Here is a 26,541-nt window from a genome sequence, read left to right as displayed (position 1 = left end):
GAGGATTGTTATCACTAAGGATGTAGTGATGGGCAAGCTAATGGGGCTAAAGGTAGACAAGTCTCCTGGCCCTGATGGAATGCATCACAGAATGCTAAAAGAGATGGCTAGAGAAATTGCAAATACACTAGTGATATTTTACCAAAATTCATTAGACTCTGGGCTGGTCCCGGCGGATTGGAAATTAGCAAACGTGACACCACTGTTTAAAAAAGGAGGTAGGCAGGAAGTGGCTAATTATAGGCCAGTTAGCTTAACTTCGGTAGTAGGGAAGATGCTGGAATCTATAATCAAGGAAGAAATAGCGAGGCATCTGAATGGATATTGTCCCATTGGGCAGACGCAGCATGGGTTCATAAAGGGCAGGTCATGCCTAACTAATTTAGTGGAATTGTTTGAGGACATTACCAGTGCGGTAGATAATGGGGAGCCAATGGATGTGGTATATCTGGATTTCCAGAAAGCTCATAAAAAGGTGCCGCACAAAAGGTTGCTGCATAAGATAAAGATACATGGCATTGAGGATAAAGTAGTAGCACGGATAGAGGATTGGTTAATTAATAGAAAGCAAAGAGTGGGGATTAATGGGTGTTTCTCTGGTTGGCAATCAGTAGCTAGTGGTGTCCCTAAGGATCAGTGTTGGGCCCACAATTGTTCATAATTTACATAGATGATTTTGAGTTGGGGACCAATGCAATATGTCCAAGTTTGCATATGACACTAAGATGAGTGGTAAAGCAAAATGTGCAGAGGATACCAGAAGTCTGCAGAGGGATTTGGATAGGTTAAGTGAATGGGCTAGGGTCTGGCAGATGGAATACAATGTTGACAAATGTGAGGTTATCCATTTTGGTAGGAATAACAGCAAAATAAATTATTATTTAAATGATAAAATATTAAAACATGCTGGTGTGCAGAGAGACCTGGGTGTGCTGGTGCATGAGTCACAAAAAGTTGGTTTACAGGTGCAACAGGTGATTAAGAAGGCAAATGGAGTTTTGTCCTTCTTTGCTAGAGGAATGGAGTTGAAGACTAGGGAGGTTATGCTGCAATTGTATAAGGTGTTAGTGAGGCCACACCTGGAATATTATGTTCAGTTTTGGTCTCCTTACCTGAGAAAGGACATACTGGTTCTGGAGGGTGTGAAGAGAAGATTCACTAGGTTTATCCCAGAGTTGAGGGGGTTGGATTATGAGGAGAGGTTGAGTAGACTGGGACTGTACTCATTGGAATTTAGAAGGATGCGGGGGGATTTTATAGAAACATATAAAATTATGAAGGGAATCGATTGGATAGATATGGGCAGGTTGTTTCCATTGGTGGGTGAAACAGAATCAGGGTGGCATAGCCTCAAAATAAGGGGAAGTAGATTTAGGACTGAGTTTAGGAGGAACTTCTTCACCCAAAGGGTTGTGAATCTATGGAATTCCTTGCCCAATGAAGCAGTTGAGGGTCCTTCATTAAATATTTTTAAGATAAAGATAGATAGTTCTTTGAAGAATAAAGGGATTAAGGGTTATGGTGTTTGGGCCGGAAAGTGGAGCCGAGTCCACAAAAGATCAGCCATGATCTTATTGAATGGCAGAGCAGGCTCAAGGGGCCAGATGGCCTACTCCTGCTCCCAGTTCTTATGTTCTTATGATCATTATCTCATTGTTGTTTGTGCACAAATTGGCTGCTGCGCTTCTTTCATTACAACAGTGGCAATCCTTCGAATGTACTTCATCAGTCGCCAAGCACTGTGAGGTGTCCTGCAGTTGTGAAAGGAGCTACAGAAATGTAAGTATTTAGCTTCTTTCTTGCAGATATTCCTAAATGACTTTAATGCTTAAAGATCGTCCTTACTTCCTGAGCACCATGCAAATTAAGTGACTGGGCAAAAAATGGCGATGAACATCTTTGTCTATCTTGTACAGCGTGACTGCAAAATATATTTTTGAATTTATTGAATATGCTGATTTTCTCTGTGCCTTTGTGGCACTCACTACAAATCTATCCATGCTCGGTTGTGTAAAATTCCAATTCACCTTAACAATTCAAACTTAGTACTATATGGGGATGTGCATTTCCCAGAAGAAAAGTTGAATTACATAGATAGATAGAATTTACAATGCAGAAGGAGGCCATTCGGCCCATCGAGTCTGCACCGGCTCTTGGAAAGAGCACCCTACCCAAGCACATACCTCCACGCTATCCCCATAACTCAGTAACCCCACCTAACACTAAGGGAAATTTGGACTCTAAGGGCAATTTATCATGGCCAATCCACCTAACCTGCACATCTTTGGACTGTGGGAGGAAACCGGATTAACAGGGAGTCTTCCAGTAGCGTAATTTTGCAAAATTTTGGAGTCTTTCTAAATACTTCTGTATCTATTTCCAAGAAAACAGGGCACAACTTAATTTAATTCCAGGGCTGCTTTCTGTCTTAAATGTTAGCTACAAAGCTGCTGAGTCTCAGCATAAGTCAGCACCATAAAGAGACCTGCTTTAAAGTGGTTCACCTCTTTGGGACAGTGCCTGCAAATTGCATTGACAATCTACAGCCTTCTGAGATTGTAAAAATTAGCAGTTTCACTCTTCAGTGCACAAAATTGTATCATAACAATAGCTGATGTGTCTTGAAATTTTTAATTAACAAGACAGGCAAAGAGTCAGAATTAGAAAGTTACCAAGCAAAATTTACGACTTTAAGAGCTTGTAAACTGACACTGTTGAAATTGTAAATGTTGAGATTCGATAGTATTTTACAAACAACCATCATTACCGTTTTAATATGATTTGTACATATTGGATAGATTGTGGTATATATGATCATTTAAAGCTTGTGGTTGGGAAATTGCAATAGGCACCTCCACCAGTCACTAAGAATCTAGCTGAATTTCTGTACCATCTCCTTTCCCACCCGCTCCCCATATCCCTTGTTTCACGGGGTGCCCAAAGTCTACTGATTTCAGCCTTGAATGCATCATCGACTGAGCAATACTGTCCTCTGGGCAAGGTTCACTCTGATTTGCAGAACCTCAAAGAAACCTGGAAGTTACCACACATGCCAGTTTAATAAGACATGGAGAGTCCACAGTGAGTTAAAGTAAAAGACATTTATTTAAACAACAAGTATATACATGAGCCCTGGTTAAACCTCACCAGGTCCTCTCTCTCTCAGTCGGTTGGTTCCACACTGGCCGACCTTTTATACAAGTCCAGGTAAGCAACCCCGCCCCCAGTGCCGGATCGGAGAATCCCTGGGGTGGGGGGGGGCTTTTCGGCGCCGCTTTTCGAGTGCCGGCGGGATTTCCGTTCACAGCGCCCCTCCCCGGGCGATTCTCCGGGCCCCGATGGGCCGAGTGGCGGACATGTTTTGCCCAATCCCGCCGGCGTGGATTACTCACCTTACACAAGGCGGGACCTGGCAGTAAGTATGCGAGGGCCGTCCTGGGGGGGGGGGGGGGGGGGGGGGGGGGGGGAGGGGGGGGATCCAACCCTGGGGGGTGGGGGGGGGGCATGGTGGCTTGGCCCGCGATTAGGGCCTACTGATCGGCGGGCGGGCTGGCTCCATGGGACTTTCTTTCCTCCGTGCCGGGCACCTGTAGGGCTCCACCATATTGCCCAGGGGCCGGCGCGGAGAAGGGATCCCCTGCGCATGCGCAGTAATATGTCGCCCGTTCCGCACATGTGCGGAAATATGGCGGCCGTTCCGCGCATGTGCGAATTCGGGCTGGCCCTTCGGCGCCAGCTGGAGCTGTTGAAACCACTCCGGCTTCAACCTAGCCCGCTGGAAAGGTGAGAATTCCCACGCCGGCGTGGGAACATAGCCCCATTATTGGTGAATCCCGCCCCATGTGTCCCATGCTGGTTATTCCACAATCAGGCCCTCTCAGAGAATTATATTTTTCATTAAGATCACCTCTCATTTTCTAATTAGCAAATCAGCAGCCCATTTTACATCTCCCACAATTTTTGCTTCCAAAAACCAGGAGGCATGTAAAATGGCCCATTAATTTACTATCACCCATTTTACACAATCGCATAAAGTCAAAATCTAACACACTGAGTGAATGGATCCCATTAACCAGATACAAAACTTTTCTTCCAAAACATGGCCCATTTTTCTCCTAATAACCAGGGGGCACATAAGCATTCATTAAATAACCGAGAAAGATTATTGTTTATTAATGTTCACACGTGACTGAAAACTGAACTGCTGTCTCTAAGGGAGGACAGCTGTAACACATTTGCATATTTATATGGCAGGACAACTGTGATATGCTTCTGCATGACATTACCAGGGGAGGACAGGCTTAGAACCCCCAAAACTTCTACTTTTCTGGAAGCAATAATTGCCATTTTTCAAAATTAGATCAATAAAAGCTTATTGGCAAAATATTTCCATGCACTGCGCTGTAAGGCAGTATGACACTGATGGTTATTTAGTACAATCTTGCCTTAATGATGTCATCCTCACCTCTCAATCAGAAGGTTGTGGGTTCAAATCTGTAAAGGAAGGGTTAATGGACCAGCTACGTGTTCAGAGGAGTGTTTGTTTTGTGGAAACCAGATAGGTGTGATGCTTGCTAATTTTATCACGTGTCTGTGAGAGAATAATGTGCAAACTCCACACAAACAGTGACCCGGGGCCAGGATCAAACGCGGGTCCTTGGCGCTGTGAGGCAGCAATGCTAACTACTGCACCACCATGCCACCCCTGGAAACTATAAATATAGGGGCCAAGATTTAGTGGGCCTGTTACCGTTGGTGCAAATCCCGTTTTGGCCGCTAAATCTCGCGAGAGGACCGTGTGACATTTCCGCTGGCGAGATCTTGTTTTGAGATCTTCCCCGCACCCTGCCGATGATGTGATCAGCTTCATGCCCGGAAAGGTTTGCTTTCAACCAAAATGATTGCTCCCCCCACCAACGAGATGTCACATGGGTGGAAATCACAATTAGTTTTTGAAAACGAAAACCAATCAAGAACACCACGGCGGGGGCGCAGAGGTGAGTATAGCCCTTGGGTGTTGAGGGAAATGGCTGGGTAGTGCCTGGTCAGGGCAAGCCCTCTGGGGAGCACCATGTGTGTGTGGGGGGGTTGGGAGGTTTGTGCCTGCATTGTGGTGGGGAGTGGCAGACATTATGTATAGGGGTTGGGCACGGACACTGTGGGGGTGCCTCGATACATGGAGGAGGGATCCCTGAGGGTTGGTGGTGTTTCCCTTGTCCCCTGTGGTCCCGATGTCCATGGGGAGTTTAGATGTCTGTCGGAGGAAGGGGGGTGTCCTGGTGTCCGTGGGAGGGCAAGGTCCCAATATCCATGGAGGAGCTTTTAACTTAATTTTGAGATTGAGGGTCCCTTTAAAAATGGTGTCATGATCTCTGTGGAGCCAGGACTATCAGATTCAGCCATGCCAGAATGACGGTTAAATCCACGCCCCCCCCCCCCCCCCCCCCCCCCCCCCCCCGATTTGCTTTTTGAATGTCAGAAGATCTGGTGAGGAAACCTGGTTGTGTTTCTGGAGCGAAACACAATGGTTTTCAATCAGAACCTGACACTTCAACATTTTTATTTTGGAAAATTCCACCCAAGAACTTTCTCACCTATGGTTCCTTTCAATTTGAATTTGTGACCTTATTTGGGTTGTCTAGGTGAAGTCCCTCCCCAAATGGGGGAAAAGATGAATTAGAAACAAAATTTTTTATCAGTTAGTCATCACCAACCTTTCAAATTTCATGTTTTGATATTCCTGAGATCCAGAGTAGTGTAACGCAGGATTTTTCAAACTCAGGGTCGCCACCCGCGGGTGGGTCGTGGGCAGGTGTCAGGAGGGTTGTGGAGCGGTCGGTTGAGGGAGAAGCGCCCAACGGCCGCAACCGACTTCAGAATGCCAGATGCGATGGGCCTTTAAATGTGAACGCTGGAGTCTTCCCGCCAGAAGTGGCAGCAGAGAGCAGGTCACACTTCCGGCATGTACTCTAAGGTCATGTGCTCTGTCCGTGCTTTGGGTGTGAAATCACGGAGAAGAGATTCCTCCAGTTTGTAGCTGCCAGCAAGCAAGCAAGCAACAGGACTGTGTGAAGAACTGAAGACAGATCATTTTGTAATGAGGAAGAGAGGGCCAGAGACACAAACAGGCCAGGGTCTCACAACTGAATCTGTTGGACGGAGCTCCTTAGGACAGTCCAGGTCAAAGCAGTGCTGGTGTGAGCTGTATACTGAGCTCCAGGGCCTCTGGTGAACAACCCACTCAGAAGAAACTGATATCGGGAACACAGCAGTAGAAAGATGATTTATTGAGGTATGGCATTGTTAGATTTGGTAATGCAAATCAGGGTGCAAAGCCCACGTGTGATATTTGTAGGGCAGATGAAAGTTTAAAACCCTCAAAACTTCAAAAGCATTTGAAGACTAAGCCTGGCGAGTTCGAGGACAAACCTCTTGATTTTCTTTCAAAGGATGCAGTGAGAACTTAAATCATCAGCTGAAGTCCTCAGCAGAAATGTAACATTGAATGACAAAGCAAGAGAGATCGTGAAGACCAAGCAGGCTTACCGACTGCATTAAAGGTAAGCAATAATGGTGTGTCATAAAGGTCAGCTGGCATGGGTCACGAAGGTCAGCCAGTTGGTAAAAGTGGGTCCCGCGAAAAACCATTTGAAAAACACTGATGTGACCCACTGTTTCTTGAACGGAATACTGTTTATTTCCACATATTTATCCAAATATTCCATAGCTAGGCCGATAAAATTTAAGTGAGATAAGGCTAACCTGAATTGTTACGCTTTGTTTTACAAGAAGCAAGTGAGTTTATAGAGTGACAATTTTAAGCAAAACTAACGTCACTGCTTAAAATTAAAAAGTTGATTGGCCCACTAATTCATATATATTTTGCCCTTGCCAGTCCTCTGCTTCTGATTGGACTGAGTTTAAAAAAAATTATTTCCTGGTATGCTCTCATTTCAGAAGGCATGAGAGAGTCAACCACATTGCTGTGGAACTGGAGTCACATGTAGGCAGGGCCGGCCCAAGGTACCGGCAACTCGGGCAGTCGCCCGGGGCGCCATGTGCTAGGAGGCGCCAGAGACTCGGGTCCCGCGCATGCGCAGTTGGGCCCGGTGCCAACCAGCGCATGCGCGGTGGCCGCCCTCCCCCAGGGCGGCCCCCCCGCCCCCCCCCCCCCCCGTCCGCCCCCCCCTCCGTCCCCCCCCTCCGTCCGCCCCCCCCCCCGCCTCCCCCCCTCCCCTCCCCCCCCCCCCCGTCCGCCCCCCCCCCCCGCCTCCCCCCCGCCCCTCCCCCCCGCCCCCCCCCGCCTTGCCCCCCCCCACCCCCGAAGGGCGCTGAAGTTCAGCTTTCCCAGGGTGCCAGCAACCCTAGGGCCGGCGCTGCATGTAGGCCAGGCCAGGTAAGGATGGCAGATTTCCTTCCCTAAAGGACATTAGTGAACCAGATTTCATGACAATCAACAATGGTTTCATTAGGCCGTTAATTTCTAACTTTTATTTAATTCAAGTTTCACCGTCTGCTGGGGTGGGAATCAAACCTGAGTCCCCAGAGCATTACATTGCATCTCTGAATGATTAGTCCAGTGACAATACCACTAAAACAAACAGACTTTTAAAAACTAGGCGAGGTTACCATTCCAGACTGAAATAAACCAGGAGTACAGCTGGGCTGGATTCTCCACTGTTGGGATTCTCATTGTACCGGCAGTCCGGGGATTTCGAGATGGCGTGGGGCTGGCCACATTGGGAAACCCCATTAGCTGGCTGGCGAGACGTAGAATCCCGGGTGCGCGCGGCAGGATGGAGAATCCCGCCCAGGGTTTTCTTCTTTTTGCCATTATGGACTGTTCGGGTATAATGTCTGTCGACCAAACAATAGAATGGATTATCTTTTCCAATATAAAGAATGGATACTTTCGAAGGACCCCATCCTGAGCTTAATCCGAAACTCATCCACTAGAAAATTGGCGTGAATGTTTTCAGGCCCAATAACACTTGTACTCCTCTTTGTCTGAGTAATGGCAACAAATACATTTCTTTCTTTTTTATAAATTTAGAATACCCAATTATTTTTTTCCAATTAAGAGATAATTTAGCGTGGCCAAACCACCTACCCTGCACATCTTTGGGTTGTGGGGTCGAAACCCACGCAGACACGGGGAGAATGTGCAAACTCCCAGAGCCGGGATCGAACCAGGGATCTCTGCGCCGTGAGGCAGCAGGGCTAACCCACTGCACCACCATACTGCCCAACATATACATTTCTATATATATATATATGCTTATATATAAAAAACTTCCATTTATATGGTGCTTTTCACAACGTTAAATCATCCCAGCCAATTAAGTTATTTTGTAGTGTTGTCATTGTTTTAGTGCAAGGAATGTCGCAGCCAATTTATGCCCAGCATATTCCCACAAACAACAATATGACAATAACCAAATCTATATTGTTTTGAAATGGTGTCAGCTAAGGGACAAACATTGACAGCCAAGTTGTCCTGATCATTGTTCTTCTTCTTTTCAATGAGGATGTTTTACAAAGAAAACGGGCTGGATTCTCCGATCTCCGATGCCAAAATCGTGTTCGGCGAGGGGGCGGAGAATTCCCGATGACGCCGAGGGGGAGGGCGTGCTGCTTTAACGATGCTCCACCCGCTGAAAAGTGCTGTACTCGAGGAGTACGTTGGCTGAGGCCCGCCCCGTGATGCTCCATCCCCGACTGGCTAAGTTCCCGACGGCATGGGACACATGTGGTCTCACCCATCTGGAGCTCAGCGTGGCGGCTGTGGAGTCAGTCCAGCGCCGCCGCAGTCGGGGAAAGACCAATCCGTGGACAGGAGGAGCATTATTCGGGGCTGGGGACACTGTGGGGGGGGGCAGTCTGGGGCGTGCATGTCGGCTGGAGGGGGGAAACTATTTTGCGGGCCGGATCCGCAGGCTGTGTCCGCCATGAAGCACGGCGCGGCAGCTGCAGGCCGCTGCTGTGCGCATGCACAGCTACAGACCCAGCAACTATCCAGGCCATATCGGCAGCTAGAGCTGTGAGTTCTACACTGCCTGGCTGCTAGCCTCCCCGGAACAGAGACTCGGTGGCCGATTTGCGTCGGTTTTCCTGTCGTAAAACACCACCATTTTCACGCCAGCATGGGGATTTAGTCTCCAGAATGGAGAATCCAGCCCAGTGCTTTGATCTGCCATCTTATCCAAACGAAAGGTCGCTGTCTCCAACAATGCAGTATTCCTTCAGTATTGCACTGTTGGATTCTCCTAGATTTAATGCCTACAGCTCTGGATTGGGGCTTGAAGCCACAACCATTGAGCCACATCAATCAGCTAAATAGCTGCAAGATGAATATAAAATCTGTGTTAACCCACTTTCATTTAAAATACAGCATGAAAATGTAACTCATTCCCTATCTGTTGAAAAGCAGATGCAAGCTTTATTTGCATATTAAAATATTGGCAGAGATATCTTGCACATCATTGACTGACATTTACACTTGCAGAAGGTCCATTTATAACTATTTCCCCATAAAATGGGCTGCTAGGTAATAGCAAGTGTAAGGATGTTAATTGAAAGGATAAGGTAATGTTAAGTGAAGTGGACTTCTGACATTTTATGCCCATTCTTGTTCATTTCTTTCTGCTGCCATTTAGGTTTGCAGGGACCTAATGAATTGTCCTGCCACATCATTTATTTTTACCAGCAACCCCATTACTGCCACCAATGGCTTTCTGTTGAGAACTCTGAAGGAACGGTAATGGAGAGTTAACACACCTAACAGACTGCACCAGAGGTGCACAACAATATCTGCTGCTACCCATCCCGGCCTGGGTCACTGTCTGTGTGGAGTTTCACATTCTCCCCATGTCTGCATGGGTCTCACCCCCACAACCCAAAGATGTGCAGGCTAGGTGGACTGGCCATGATAAATTGCCCCTTAATTGGAAAAGAAAAATAATTGGGTGCTCTAAATTTATGTTTTAAAAATCTGCTGGTACCCACCTTCGAGAGAAAAAGGTGCACATGCCTCAATTGGCCAGATGGTTAATGCCCGCAGACACTCTTATTTCCAAAGGAAATGGAGCTAGCAGACTGAATGGAACTTTGAGTGCTGATTTGGCTGAGTGAGAGTGCATTTTGGAGTTGGGTGGAAACAGGGAGTTGGGTGAAACTGGCAGCTGAGGCTAACAAGAAAGAGAAGTGACTCGTAAGTCTCCAGGCAGCTGAGTTGGAGAGAGGAGTTCCAGACACCAGCGAGTAAACCGAGTAACTGACCTGGGGTGTAAAAAAGAAAAACCGAAAAAGGGACGTCGCCAGAAAGCTGTGACTTGATTGGCTGGTAGAGAATCTGCACTCAACTTGAAATTAAAACATTGTTAAACTGATAATTACTTACTAAATTATGAGTACAGGGTTCTCTGAACCAAAGGTAAGTAAAAGTAAAAAATACAAATTAATTGATTACTTCAATTTACTTCAACTTGTATAGCTTAATCTTTTGTAAAAAGGAAGTAAATAAGGGACCTAGTCATGGCAGGAGAGCTCACACCAATTGTATGCTCTTCGTGTGCAATGTGACAGATCATGGAAGCCCCAATTGTCCCTGGTGGCCACGTGTGCAGGAAGTGTTTCCAACTGCAGCTACTGACTAACCGCATTTCAGAGCTGGAGCTGAAGGTGGATTCACTGTGGAGCATCCGCGATGCTGAGCAGGTCGTGGGTAGCACATTCCGTGAGGTGGTCACACCGCAGATCAGGATTGAACAGACAGAGGGGGCATGGGTGAACATTAGGAAGAGTAGAGGTAGGCAGGTAGCGCAGGAGTCTTCTGTGGCTTTCCCCCTTTCTAACAGATATACGGTTTTGGATACTGTTGGAGGCAATGACTGTACAGAAGATGAGTGTGGCAGCCAACTTAATGGCACCATGGGTGGATCTGCTGCACAAGAGCGGAGGGGGAAGGGTTATAGTGGTTGGGGATTCAATTGTTAGGGGAACAGACAGGCGCTATTGTGGTCGTTAACTCTATGATGGTGTGTTGCCTCCCTGATGCCAGGGTCCGGGATGTCACTGAATGGCTGCAGTGCATCCTGAAGGGGGAGTGTGAAAAGACAGAGGCCATGATACATGTTGGTACCAATGACAATGAGGGGCTGTTTAGCACAGGGCTAAATCGCTGGCTTTGAAAGCAGACCAAGCAGGCCAGCAGCATGGTTCGATTCCCGTAACAGCCTCCCCGAACAGGCGCCGGAATGTGGTGACTAGGAGCTTTTCACAGCAACTTCATTTGAAGCCTACTCGTGACAATAAGCGATTTTCATTTCACATAGGTAGAAAGAGGGGTGATGTCGTGCATCAGCATTTCAGGGCTGTAGACTAAAAAGCAGGACCTTTCAGGTTGTAACCTCCGGATTACTCCCAATGCCACCCGCTAGCGAGTATAGAAATAGGAGAATAGTGCAGATTAATGTGTGGTGTAAGAGTTGGTGCAGGAGGGAGGATTTAGGTTCCTGGACCACTGGGACCATTTCTGGGAAAGGTGGGACCAGTACCACCGGGAAGGTCAACATCTGAACCAGAGCAGGAGTAACATCCTTGCTAGTGGGTTTGGTAGTGCTATTGGGAGGAGATTAAACTAATTCGGCAGGGGGAGGGGAGGAAAACTGTTTGCAAAATAGGGACACAGCATAACATAGAAAGGCAATCAAGTCAGAGGGAATACAGCAATAGTAAGTTTCAGGAGAGTAAGACAAGGCTCAATAGCCTCTACTTTAATGCCCGGAGTATTACAGGTAAAATGGATAAGTTAAGGGCGAGGATTGACATGTGGAATTATGATATAGTAGCCATCACGGAGATGTGGTTGAGGGAGGGGCAGGATTGACAGCTTAATATCCCAGGACACAGAATCTTCAGGAGGGACAGGGGAGGGGCAAAAAAGGGGGTGGCATTGCACTATTAGTTGAGGCCTCAATTACTGCAGGAAGGAGAGATCATATCTTGGTGGTGGCGTTAAATGAAGCTTTGTGGGTAGAACTTAGAAATGAAAAAGTGACAGCCACATTGCTTGGTGTTTATTATAGATGCCCAGATTGTCAGCGGAAATTGAGGAGCAAATGTGTGCGCAATTTTCAGAAGTGCGTAAAAATAATAATAGGGTAACTATAGTGGGTGATTGCAACTTTCCCAACATTAACTGGGATAGCCATTGTGTTAAGGTCTTAGATGAAGCAGAGTTCACAAAATGTATACAAGAGAACTTTTTAGCTCAACATGTGGAGGGTCCAACAAGGGATGGTGCAGTGTTGGACCTAATTCTGGGAAATGAAGCCGGGCAAATGGTTGATGTGATGGTGGGGGAGCATTTTAGTGACAGCGACTGCAACATGGTGCAATTTAAGTTTGTTATGGACAAGGAAGTAGACAATTTGCAGAAGTATTGGATCGGGTGAGAGCAGACTTTCGTAAAATAAAGCAGGATCTGGCCAAGGTAGATTGGAACAGGTTGGGGAGATCTACAGAAGAGCAGTGGGGAGTGTTCAAAGAGGAAATGAGGAGGGTTCGGGCCCAACATGTTCCCTCTAGGGTAATAGGAAGGAGTAACAAGTACAGAGAACCATGGATGACCAGAGATATTCAGGATACAATGAGAAGGAAAGAGAGGCTTTTAATAAGAGGAGCAAATCAACAGAGACATTAGTGGAGTACAGAAGGTGCAGGCTGGAGCTTAAGAAGACAATTAGGAGAGCAAAGAAGAGATATGAGAAATATCTGGCTGGTAAAAGTCGGGAAAATCCCAAGATATTCTATAAATATATCAATGGGAAGAGGATAACTTGGGAAGAAGTAGGGCTCATTCGGGACCAAAGGGGGAATCTGTGGGTGGAGCTAGAGGACATTGGTAGGGTGTTAAATGAATATTTCACATCTGTCTTCACCCAAGAGAATGAGGAGGCAGATATGGAACTCAGGGAGAGAGACTTTGAGGTTATTGAGCAAGTTGTCGATAGAGAGGGAGAAGGTATCGGAGGTGTTGACAGGCTTAAAGGTGGAGAAGTCTTCCGGTCCAGATAAATTGTGTCCCAGGTTGCTGTGGGAAGTGAGGGAGAAGATTGTTTTGACCCTGATCCAAATTTTTTATTCATCCCTGGCCTTGGAAGAGGTGCCAGAGGACTGGAGAACCACACATGTGGTCCCACTATTTAAGAAAGGCTGCAGGGATAAACCAAGGAACTGCAGGCTAGTGAGTTTCACATTAGAGGTAAGGAAACAAATGGAGAAAATTTTGAAGGAGAGAATCTATCTCCACTTGAGAGAGGCAATGATTGTTCAGGAATAGTCAGCATGGCTTTGTCACAGGGAGGTCATGCCTAACAAATTTGATTGAATCATTTGAGCAGTGGACTAAGAGTGTAGATGAAGGTAGGGCAGTTGATGTCGTTTACATGGATTTCAGCAAAGCATTTTACAAGGTCCCACATGGGACACTTACAAATAAGGCAATGCACATGGGATACAGAGGAACTTGATAAGGTGGATTCAAAGCTGGCTGAGCTGTAGGAAACAGAGGGTGATGACAGACGGCTGCTTTAGTGACTGGAAGCCAGTGTCCAGTGGCATACCGCAGGGATCTGTGCTGGGTCCCCTATTAGTCATCATTGAGACAAATGACTTGGATGATTGTTTGGGGGTTAGGATCAGTAAGTTTGCTGATGGCACAAAGTTAGGCCGGGTGGTTAACAGTCAGGCTGAGAGTCTTGGGTTACAGGAAGATATCAATGGGACGGTCAAATGGGCAGAAAAGTGGCAGATGGAATTTAGTCCTCAAAAATGTGAGGTGTAACACTTTGGAAGGAGCAATTTGACAAGGAAATATTCAATGACTGGGAAGTCCTGAGGAACAAAGAGACCTTGGCATGTATGTAAATAGATCTCTGAAGGCAGAAGGGCAGGTTAATAGGGTGGTGAAAAAGGCATATGGTACGCTTGCCTTTAAATCGTGGCACAGATTACAAAACCAAGGAAGTCATGTTGGAGTTAAATAGAACATTGGTGAGGCCACAGCTGGTGAGGCCACAGCTGGAGTACTGTGTGCAGTTCTGGTCGCCACATTATAGGAAGGATGTGATTGTACTGGAGCGAGTGCAGAGGCGTTTCACCAGGATGTTGCCTGGGATGAAAGATTTAAGTTATGAAGAGAGGTTGGATAGCTTGGGTTGTTTTCGCTGGAGCAGAGAAGACTGAGGGGGCGACCTGATCAAGGTGTACAATAATATGAGGGGCATGAACAGGGTGGAAATGCAACAGTTGTCCCCTTAGTTAAAGGATCAGTTACGAGGAGGCACAAGTTCAAGGTGAGGGACAGGAGGTTCAGAGGGGATTTGAGGAAAAACCTTTAAAACCAAAGGGTGGTGATGTCTGGAATGCACTGCCTGGGAAGGTAGTAGAGGCGGGTTGCCTCACATCCTTTAAAAAGTACCTGGATGAGCACTTGGCACGTTTTAACATTCGAGGCTATGTGCCAAGTGCTGGCAAATAGGATTAGGATTGGCAGATCAGGTGCCTTTCATGTGGCGGTGCAGACATAATGGACCAAAGGGCCTTTTCTGCACTGTGTGTTTCTGCGATTCTGTGAAATAAAGTATATGAATGTCTGGAATGAAGGATATTTCCTCAAAAAAGCTCCAATATCTTTATTTTCTGATTTCAGTGGTGCTGTGTGAAAGAAAGCATTCCAGGGTGATTTACAGCTGGCATAACCTGATTAGCTGTGTCCACTAATTTCCCCAAACCATATGTGCAGACATTATTGTACCTGCTTGGCAATAATTGTGGTAATTTACATTTATTGTGTCAGTAAACAGCCAAACATAGAGCTGGACCTTCTCCTGCTAGGGTGACTTGCAGCTACCATCCAGGTTTGCCAAAGCAAGTGACAATACCAGTTGATTGCAATCTGCTATAATTTGCTTCCAGGCTTATTGCAATGCTGATCTACAGGGACTGTGCTGTTACAGAGGAACAGAGCCATCCTCCTTGCAATCATGCAGCACCATCTACACATGAACACTCATCAGACGGGGTGGGGGGGGGAGTAAAAATACTGGGCTGCAGTCTTGTGTCTGCACGTTTACCTGTCCCTCTATTTTTACCTGTCACATCTTCCTTTTCAAAGGCTTTATTAATGCTTTATGAGCCTTTCCTACAGCCAAAAGAAATGTTGTCCCCCTATTTCAAGATCTCTCATTAACCATCTGCATTCCCTTAAAATTCATCTATTTGTGGTTTGCCATTTCCAACACTGGTGTGGGTTGCATGTGTCCACGTTTGCACCAAAACAGTGCGCAACTATGATCATCAACATATAAAAGCTGCATCACACTTGACTTCATGTCAAACCATTTGATATAAACTGCACCCCAAATTGTAAAATTGGCACCAAGGTGTCCATTGTGTTTTCTTTGTGAATTCTGTTAATTTGGGCAATTATTTTCTTAACACACAACTGTAAAACATATTGTATTGTCAATTTTGTGAAAGATAAACAAGAACTGTTAACTGAATTCCTCCGGAAGTTGTTCCTTGATCAATTAATGCCACAGTGATTTCTCAGTCAGCATGAATACACCCTGCACCAGAAGCATGGGGTGGAAGACATCTGCTATTAGACCCAAAAATGGAATCAAACCCCCCATCAAGTTAAAGGTATATAACAATTTATCAGTGTTAATGCAACTGAATGATTGCAAGGTGTTAGCAATAGCTAAGACATCACCTATTAATCCTCCATTAGACATTAAGATTGAAAGTTTTGGAAGCACAGGAGAAGTCAATCAGCTTCTGAAAAGGAAGACTGATTAACTTTCAGGATCCTGCTGACAGGCCATACCCAAAACATAAAGCTACCTTTTCCCTTGGCGATACTGAGTGACAAGCAGTATGTTTTCAACTTTTAAAAATCTCTTTGATGAATTTATTTCCTTACTCCCAGCAACCAACCCATGGGATTTCTTTTGCTCAGACAAGTGAACTATTTTCCAATTCTTCCATGTATTGCAATACAAACAATAATATTTTGGTCTTGAACTCATGTTCAGCACATTGGTGGACTGATGCTAATAGAAGCAAATGGTAATCATGTCAGATCCTCATGTATTTATTAAATAAGCTGTGCGGCACATGTGTCTAATTCCTCTTCAGGGACTGAAGTATTGGAAAGTTGCAGAAGGAGATTTTTCTCAGATGTTATAACACAGAGAGCAGTAAGGAAGTTTGCTTCCCAAGATACTTTCCAAGTAGATTGAAATAATTTATCGCAATTGGAAACTTTAATGCATGATGGGTTTGTGATATAAATGCTGTGGTTGAGTTTTTGTAATGCAACCCAACATTTCTACTTCAGAGCATGCCTCTATGGGGAAACTGCAGTTTTTAAAGAGAAATATTAATCAATGTAAAATGAGAAGAAAAGTTGATTCTGACAGTAGACATAAAAAATTAAGATTGCCAAACACGGTGGGGGGTGGGGGGAGGGGGGGGGGGGGGGCGACCTGTCTCTCTCTCTCTCTCTAACTTCTCTGATCAACCCTCAGTAATTTCTGAAAGATGTCAAAAACTGAAGGCCCTTTAAATTACATTTTTGAAATGAATGCCTCAGATGTTGGGGACCTCCAGAACTAGGGGTCACAGCATAAGAATAAGGGGTAAACCATTCAGGACTGAGATGAGGAAGAACCTCGTCTCTCAGATAGTTGTGAACTTGTGGAATTCTCTACCACAGAAAGCTGTTGTTGCCAGTTGGTTGGATATATTCAAGACTGAAGGGATCAAGGGAGAAAGCGAGAGTGGGGTACTGAATTTGCATGGTCAGCCATGATCATATTGAATGGTGGTGCCGGTTCGAAGGGCCGAATGGCCTACTCTTGCACCTATTTTCTATGTTTCTATGAACAAATAAGCCTGTTGGCGGGGTTTTCACCAGCAGAGAGAATATGCTGTGAGGGGTGAAAGTGAAAATCACACAGACCTGCAGTACATTTGCTAATTGCTGGTCCTCTCCCACCACCTCCTCCTCCTCCCATCGCCACCACGCCCCTTCCCCAATAATTAAACTGTGAGGAAATTCTAGTGTGATCCTTTTTCATACGAGCCTCAGAGAGAGAGAGAGATCAGACAAATCAAACCCGTTACGTGTTCATGTGCCCATTAAACACAAATCGGAGCATCCAGGCATTATTCAGCAGAGCAGCCAGTCAAACAGGTAGCTTTGGCGTTGCTGAGAGCGATTCAACTTTTCGACCCAGGTAACTGGGAGAAAAAAGGTAATCAGTTCGAGACTCGCAATCTCCGAAATCTCTGTCATAATCGACACTCAAAAACCAAAACAAAACACAAATAAATCAATACATCTGCAGGGTGGAGGAAGACAGAAGCATTATCAAACTGTGATCAATCACGGACACCCAAGACTGCTCATGTTCGGGAAATGTCCACCAGTAAAATAATTCTCCAATCCTTCCAACAATCTATATTTCTTCTCCCATTTGCAGTCTTTCACACCATCTCTGTTATTCTTGCTGCTTGTCAACCTATCTGCTTGTAACCATCAAATGTGGCCAGTATCAGACACACCAGAGAGAAAGAGCTGCTCTTCCTGAAAATGACCCCCTATCTTCAAAGCTGCCACTTCTCAGTTGAGAGCCTTTGCCTGTCTACACCAGTTGTGCCACACAGGACGGGTGGGCATACAGAACAGTGACAATCTGCAGGGAACGCATGAAGCACACTTACCCTGACAGCTTTGCGATCTTCACGAAGCTAAACACATCCATGCATGCGGGGAGCTCTCTGCCCTCACTTCAGCTCCATGCTGGGTCTTTACTCAATTCGTTTGGGTTGACCGGGAGGGATGTCTTTTCCCCCTTTTGCTCCGACACTGATGGGTCTATCCACTCCAGCTTGAGGCAGCATTGGATTTGTCCCTCTCCCCTGCAGGATCCTGTGCTGTAACACCCTGTCCACCCGCTCCTTCACCTCCTGCTGCTCTCCAGAACCCTGCTGCGGCAACCACTGGCCCTCCAGGGCCACTCTCACTCACAGTACATGCCAGTGGGAGCAGGAGGCAGGCGGACAGCCGGACGGCCGCTCTGAGGAAAGGCGCGAATCACTGCTGCTGGTTCTTCCGTCTCCCTCTGCCTCTCGGCCGCCAGAAAACCGATGCTTCTCTCTCCCTGTCCCGGATTTGCTCCAATCACAGCCGGCACTTGATAACAAATGAAAGGAAGAACTTGGTTCGGTGGCGGCGCGCGGGGGGGGGGGGGGGGGGGGGGTGGTTTGGAGGATGACACGAAGCGAATGAACACCGCGACCTCGGGCTTTAACTTCTCCCTCTCACACCTCAGCGGCCCTTTCCCTTCTGCAAATATTAAATAGACCCTTTATTTCCCCGTCATATCTAAACCCTGTGGGTCGTTATGGCAACTGGATAGAAATGGACCCCGCTGCTCGGTGAACACAGGTCGTTGTCGTTTCCCCGGGGATATACAATGGCACTCTAACCTTTATACCTCACATCGACAGATTCATGGGACTTGGAAAGGGAGGCATTGCAACAAGAAAACGAAGAATAGCAGAGATACCTCAGCTCGATTTAATTCACCAACAGTCGTGCTTAGAAATCTGACTCACTGGAGAAACTTCTTGTCCACACAAGGGCGACACAGCGCCCACTTTAAACAGGAAGATTTAACTTACTTTATATCACGCGTTGGCGATTTTTTTTTTGGAACTGCAAAAGAAGTTAATTAGGCAATGGCCAGACACTGTCAAAGTGAATGATTTATTTGATCCCTTTATTCCGCTAACACCTGCCCAAGTTTGCATCAATTTTCTGTCGAAACGCATGAAATGTATCGTCAGGGCTGATGTCAAGTCTCATAGGACATCGAAAAGTGAACTTCAACCAGGTGTCTGCAAAAATGCAAAGGGTGTAATATGGTTAATGGGCAGGTCCATGCTCTGAGTCGGAGGAAAGTTCTGTGGGATGGTATAATCCGCCAGCTGGAAGAAGATCATTCTCAGTTGCCAGAGAGAGAGTGAGTATATCACAGTTAAACCAGATTAAACCAAGCCCTTCACCTCCACCTCCTTTTTGAATCAAAACCAGCGATCACCAACCGGCTCCGCACAGTCCCCCAAAGTTGCAGCTGGGCAAGACTGTCAACATTGGAGAAATGAATGGGCGTCATGTTGCTTGCTGAACTTTCCCTTGCTCTGACCCACCGCTGGGGCTGGTGAGATTAACACATAGCGCACTACAGTATACTGATGCGGTGCCGAGAACCCTCTGCACAATTGCCATCAGAAAGCCAGGTCCACCACAAACAGCAACCTTTCTGTGTTCTAAACTGTGTTTGCTGACCTCTTACAACTGAGGTAACTGCTCTGGGCGATTGACCTTGGCCGCGAGCGAAGGTGTTAGACACGTGAGTGGCGGGCTGCCATTCCCGCCGGCCAACATCGGGAATGTCATTGTAATACATCAGAACATCATTATCAGGCCATACACTGGGGGCATTCCCAGATCTCTTTTTTTTAAAAAAGAGTACCCAATTCATTTTTTCCAATTAAGGTACAATTTAGCGTGGCCAATCCACCTACCCTACCCATCTTTGTGTTGTGGGGGTGAAACCCACGCAAACGCGGGGAGAATGTGCAAAACTCAACACGGACAGCGACCCAGGGCCAGGATGAAACCTGTGAGCTTGGTGCCATGAGGCAGCAGGGCTAACCCAGTGCGCCACCATTCTGCCCTCCCCAGGTCAAGTACAGCATTCACCGCAGCTTCATGTCAGAACAGTGCAATGAAAGAATGGTTGCAAAAAGCAAGCAGCTGGCAGTCAGAACTGGGAGCAGAGTGCAGAGTGAATGCACTCGAGCTCGCTGAGTGGTTCCATGTCTTCATGGTGGAGGATGGGTGGGGTGGGGTGAGGGCAAGGGGGAGGGACAGGGGGCAAGGGCAGGCAGGGGGAGGGAAAGGGGAAGGGATGGGGCAAGGAGGAGGGACTGGGGCAAGGGTAGTGGGAGGGGTGATGGAAAGAGGGAGGGACAGGGGTAAGGGCAGGAGGGGGTCACAGGCAATCTGAACATGTTGGAGTCTGCTTTCTGGTGCTGGGTGACAAGTTTCTTTGAAGCACTGTGGAGAGAGGGAAGGGAAGCATGGGTATGGGGTTCATTGCTGTGGAGGATTGGGGGTGAAGGTTCAATGCAATCATGGGTTGATGGGGGAGGCATCGTTGCTTATGGAGCCAAGAAGTAGACAAGGGCAAGAGTAATAGAAAAACATGCCCAATGATTGGAGGGTTGATTGGAGTCAGACTGGACTCTGACTAGTCATGCATGCCATTGCACCCACTTAAGCAGCAATAATGTTGGAGAGTACCCATGATTGCCGCTCAGCATTTAACCCTTGATGTATGGACTTCCAGATTCAGTGATTGGTGTAGTATAGCTGTACCATTGCTCAACTGGACAAGCAAATGTATCCCCTTAGAAAGGTAGCAATGCACACTGACTGAGAATAGTGCTCCTAATCTTTGGCTTTGTGCTCATTGTGCCCATTGACAAGTGCCCCCCATAGGTCAAACTGAGCACAAGGCCTTGGAGTGAAATGTAGGACAATGCCTGCACAGAAGATGAGAGCTCAGGGTGCAATAGAGGTGCCAGAGCTCAGTCATGTAGTGCAGGGCGGGGGTGGCATGGGCTCTTCCCAATCAGCATGCAAATGAAGAGTAGGGCATTCATGTTGTCGCCAGGACATGAGTCAATGGGCTTTGAGAGGCAGCTGCAGACAATGAATGGACAAAGAGTGGTCCTTAGCAGACAACTATCAAATCTCTTTCTCTCTGACCCTGCAGTGAGGAGACCATGAAGTATATGGAGCCTAGTGATCTCACTGTCATTCTTCTTACTCATAGGCAGGAGAGAAGAAGAATATGTCAACAGGGGTGCCTGGCTCAACAAAGGCAGGAGCAGAACCATCAAGAGGAAAGAGTGGCAGGACCTGCTCCGCATGCAGAGAATAAACCCCAGAGAATCGTTGCTTGTAGGCATCTTGCTAGACCCAGGGTCTGCAAACAGCTCTTACAATCTGCAGATATTTGTGAACCATTGCCGACGAAGACCATGCAAATCCAGGCAACAGGTTGATCACATCTGTCACCTTCTGCAGGATTTGATACCATGGGGGCTTGGAGGGCATCCAGTGCCAGTGTCACTGAAAGGGACTGTGACGCTCAATTTCTACACCAGTCACTCCTTCCAGAGCTTCATAGGTAATCGCTGTGGAATTTCGCAAGCCTCCATACATAAGCTCATCCAGGAGGCGATTGACACATTCTTCATGAGGGTGCACAACTTTGTGCATTTCAACCAGGATCAGGCAAGCCAGGATGCAAGAGCAATGGGTATTGCACAAATCCCTGGCTTTCCAGAGATGGCAGAAAAGCTGTTAACCTTATACGTTCATAAGATATAGGAGCAGAATTAGGGCATTTGGTCCATCGAGCCTGCTCCGTCATTCGATGTTGATGATCTCATCCTGGCCTTAACTCCACCATCCCGCCCATTCTCCAGAACCCTTCAACCCGTTACCAATTAAAAATCTGTCAAACTCCACCTTAAATTTACTCATTGTCCCTGCATCCACCGCACTCTGGGGTAGCAAATTCCCCAGATTCACAATCCTTTAGGACAAGTAGTTAGAACATAGAACATAGAACAGTACAGCACAGAACAGGCCCTTCGGCCCTCAATGTTGTGCCGAGCCATGATCACCCTACTCAAACCCACGTATCCACCCTATACCCGTAACCCAACAACCCCCCCCCCCCCCCAACCTTACTTTTATTAGGACACTACGGGCAATTTAGCATGGCCAATCCACCTAACCCGCACATCTTTGGACTCCAGAGTTTATCCTCAACTCTGATTTAAATTTGCTACCTTTCATCCTAAGACTATGACCGCTCATTCTAGAATGCCCCACAAGGGGAAGCATCCCCTCCACGTCTACTTAATCCATACCTTTTATCATCTTGTATTCCTCAATTTGATCTCCCCTCATTCTTTTAAACTCTAGAGAGTATCGGCCTAAACTGTTCAATCTCTCCTCATATGATAAATCCCTAATCTCTGGAATCAACCTAGTGAACCTCCTCTGAACGGCCTCCAATGACACTACATCTTTCCTCAAATAAGGGGAACAAAACTGTGCACAGCACTCCAGGTGTGGTCTCACCAATGCCTTGATTCATTGGAACAACACTTCTTTACCATTATACTCTATTCCTTTAGCTATAAATGCCAACATTCCATTGGGTTCTTTATTATCTGATTCACCTGTGTGCTAGTTTTTTGCGACTCATGCATGAGGACACCCAGATCCCTCTGCATCGGAGCGCCCCAAAGTCTCTCCCCATTTAGATAAGTTGGATTCCCATTTTTCTGACCAAAATGCATGACCTCACACTTATCCACATCATACTCCATCAGCTATATTTTGTGGAGATGCTGGTGTTGGACTGGAGTGGGCACAGTAAGAAGTCTTACAACGTGATCAACACGGTAGCACAGTGGTTAGCACAGTTGCTTCACAGCTCCAGGGTCCCAGCTTTGATTCTCAGCTTGGTTCACTGTCTGTGTGGAGTCTGCACGTTCTCCCTGTGTCTGCGTGGGTTTCCTCCGGGTGCTCTGGTTTCCTCCCACAGTCCAAAGATGTGCAGGTTAGGTGGATTGGCTCTAAATTGCCCTTAGTGTCCAAAAAGGTGGGGTGGGGTTGCTGGGTTTCGGGTATAGGGTGGCGGTATGGGCCTCTGTGGGATGCTCATTACAAGGACCGGTGCAGACTCAATGGGCCGAATGTCCTCCTTCTGCACTGTAAATTCTATGATCACCAGGTTAAAGTACAAATAAACCTGTTGGACTTTTAGCATGGTGGTTAGCATCAATGCTTCACAGCTCCAGGGTCCCAGGTTCGATTCCCGGCTGGGTCACTGTCTGTGCGGAGTCTGCACGTCCTCCCCGTGTGTGCGTGGGTTTCCTCCGGGTGCTCCGGTTTCCTCCCACAGTCCAAAGATGTGCAGGTTAGGTGGATTGGCCATGCTAAATTGCCCGTAGTGTAAGGTTAATGGGTTACGGGTATACGGGTTACGTGGGTTTAAGTAGGGTGATCATTGCTCGGCACAACATTGAGGGCCGAAGGGCCTGTTCTGTGCTGTACTGTTCTATGTTCTATGTACTGTGCCACATTTTGGCCCACTCTCCTAACCTATCTATATCCATTTGTAAGATTCTTATTTGCTCATTACAACTTACTGATCCACCTATTTTGTGTTGACTGTAAATTTGGGTATCCAAGTCATTTACGTAGATTGTAAATAGCTGGGGCCCAAGGACTCTCTTCCTTTTTATGTACTTACGGAAGCTTTCGCTATCCTTTTTGATTTTTGCTCTAGTTTTCTTTCAAAACATACTATAGCTCTTTTTATTACTTTTTAGTATCCCTTTGTTTATGTTTGGAAGTTTTCCAATCTTCCAGCCTACCACTGGCCTTTGCATTATGATATACCTTAGTTGTTGTCCTTATATTGTCCTTGACCTCCTTGTTTAACCATGAATTATTCCATCTTTCCCCCTCACAGGGATATATTTTAGTTGTGTGAAATTGAGTATCTTCTTAAACAACTGCCACTACTCATCAACAGTCCTAACTTTTAGCCTTCCTGCCCAGTCTATACGGGCCAAATCTGTCCTCAAGCCTATGTAATTTCCTTTAGTTAATTCCAGAATGCAAGTGTGGGACTCCCCCTTCTCGCCCCAAACTGAATTTTGAATTCGACCATACTATGATCACTGTTCCCTAATGGGTCCTTAACTATGAGGTCATTTATGAATCCCTCCTCATTCAAGGATATCAAATTCAGAGTAGCCTCCTCCCTCATTGGTTCCCCAACATACTTGTCCAGGAAACATTCTCTAATGCATTCAATGAACTCTCTCTTGAGGCTACTCTTGCCAATTTGATTCCTCCAGTCTATGTGCATATTAAAATCACCCATGATTATTGGGGAACCTTTCTTACAAGCCCCCAGTATTTCCTGGTTTATACTGTGCCCCACCTCAGAACTACTCCTACTAAGGACTTCTTCCCTTTGCTATTTATTATTTATATTCAAACTGATTCCACATCTTCATTTCCATTGTTCATGTCATTTCTCATTACAGCACTGATCCCTTTCCTCACCAGCAGGACTACGCCACCTCCTTTTCCTTTCAGTCTCTCTTTCCAAAATACTACATACCCTTGGATATTCAATTACCAGACCTGGTCTCCCTGCAACTACGTTAATGACACCAAATCATACCCTTTTGTTTCTATTTGCACCATTAATTCATATATTTCTTCCAAATGCTTTGTGCATTCAGATGAAAAGCTTTAAATTTGTCCCACAGTTAAATTTCCCTACTCTTCTATAATTCCTTGGTGTATAAATACATTCATCCATTCTGTCCCTCACCTTTATTTTCAGAAAAACATCCACCACATTGCTAATCTGCACTCTTACCTCCTCCTTTAAATTGGGTTTCTAACTTCTACAAACTGAACCCTACCCCATTCTCCCCCTATTCAGTTAAAAGCCCTATCTACAGCCCTAGTTACGTGGTTCACTAGGACTCTGGTCCCAGCATGATTCAGATGAAGACCGTCCCATCAGAACAGCTCCCTACCTGCACCCCTCCCAGTACTAGTGCCAATGTCCCATGAATTTAAACCCATGTCATTAACACCAATCTTTGAGCCATACATTTACCTCCTTAATCTTATTGACCCTGTGCCAATTAGCTTGTGGCTCAGAGATTATTAAGTTTTTGTTCTGCTTTATAATTTAGCTCCTAGCTGGTCATACTCCTTTAACAGAACCTCTGCCCTTGTTCTACCATGTTGTTGGTCCCTACGTGGACCACGAGAACTGGATTTTACCCTCCCACTCCAAGTTCCTTGACACCCAGATGAGATATCCTGAACCCAAGCACCAGGTAGGCAACACAACCTTCGGGATTCTCGATCCTGTTCACAGAGAAAAGTGTCAATGCCCCGAATTATACTATCCCCAATTATGACTACATTTCTTTTCTCCTCCCTCCCCCAACCCACTTGAATGGCTCCCTGTACCATGGTGCTGTGGTTAATTTGCTCATCCTCCCCATAGTCCACGCTCTCATCCACACAGGGAGCAAGTATCTCAGACATGTTGGGCAGGGACAAGGGCAGAGGCTCCAGCAACCATACCTCCTGGACCCCTCCACCTACCTCACTGATAGTCACACCCTCCGGTCCGAGACCACTGGGCAAATTTAAGTCAGTTATTCTAAGGTGTGTGACTGCCTCCTCGAACGCAGTGTCCAGGTACTTCTCCCCCTCCCGGATATGTTGCAGAGTCCAAAGCTCTGAATCCAGTTCATCAACTCTGAGCCGGTGTGCCTCAAGCAACCAACACTTAGGACAGACGTGCTCACTGGGAACCATAATGGGGTCCACCAGCTACCACATCATGCAGGAACAACACATCACTTGACCCTCTATCTCTAATTTATTTAATTCGTTTTTAATTTGGATTTTAAATTTAATTTTTTGACAACTTTTTTCATATCTCTGCATAATCACCTAAAAGCAATTTATATCCAGTAATTTAAATGAATTTTCAAATCTAACACACCCTCCCTATTGTTCGATCAAATCGCAGCCTTCCTGTGATGTCACTTTTCAGTTTATTTCTCCCACACAGCTCACTGATCAGTGAATCCACCGACTTTCCCAGGCTGCTGTCCGAATCTCTCCCACTCTGCTCCACTCCTGGTCAGTGAATCAGTGAATCCACCGACATTCCCAGGCTGCTATCCGAATCTCTCCCACTCTGCTCCACTCCTGGTCAGTGAATCAGTGAATCCACCGACATTCCCAGGCTGCTATCCGAATCACTCCCACTCTGCTCTGCACCCTGGTCAGTGAATCAATGAATCCACCGACATTCCCAGGCTGCTATCCGAATCTCTCCCACTCTGCTCCGCTCCTGGTCAGTGAATCAGTGAATCCACCGACATTCCCAGGCTGCTATCCGGATCTCTCCCACTCTGCTCCGCTCCTGGTCAGTGAATCAGTGAATCCACCGACATTCCCAGGCTGCTATCCGAATCTCTCCCACTCTGCTCTGCTCCCTGGTCAATGAATCAGTGAATCCACCGACATTCCCAGGCTGCTATCCGGATCTCTCCCACTCTGCTCTGCACCCTGGTCAGTGAATCAGTGAATCCACCGACATTCCCAGGCTGCTATCCGGATCTCTCCCACTCTGCTCCGCTCCTGGTCAGTGAATCAGTGAATCCACCGACATTCCCAGGCTGCTATCCGAATCTCTCCCACTCTGCTCTGCTCCCTGGTCAATGAATCAGTGAATCCACCGACATTCCCAGGCTGCTATC

General features: G+C 46.5%; 1 protein-coding gene across 6 annotated transcripts in view; it reads right to left on the bottom strand.

The window, feature by feature from the left end:
• Positions 1-26,541, bottom strand: part of frmpd4 (FERM and PDZ domain containing 4) — a 1,288,989-nt gene that overhangs the window by 798,393 nt on the left and 464,055 nt on the right. Inside the window, exon 1 of one of the 6 annotated variants that reach the window (XM_038802439.1) lies at positions 17,794-18,260. The exons of the other annotated variants lie outside the window; for them this stretch is intronic. Within the exon in view, the coding sequence (XP_038658367.1) occupies positions 17,794-17,834 (41 nt within the window). The 5' untranslated portion in view covers positions 17,835-18,260. Of the gene's footprint in view, positions 1-17,793; positions 18,261-26,541 lie in introns of those variants that run through there. 6 annotated transcript variants of the gene reach the window in all.

This window comes from Scyliorhinus canicula, chromosome 7 (assembly GCF_902713615.1).
Source record: "Scyliorhinus canicula chromosome 7, sScyCan1.1, whole genome shotgun sequence".
Classification (NCBI taxonomy): Eukaryota; Metazoa; Chordata; class Chondrichthyes; order Carcharhiniformes; family Scyliorhinidae; genus Scyliorhinus; species Scyliorhinus canicula.
This window is presented reverse-complemented; position numbering and strand designations above follow the sequence as displayed.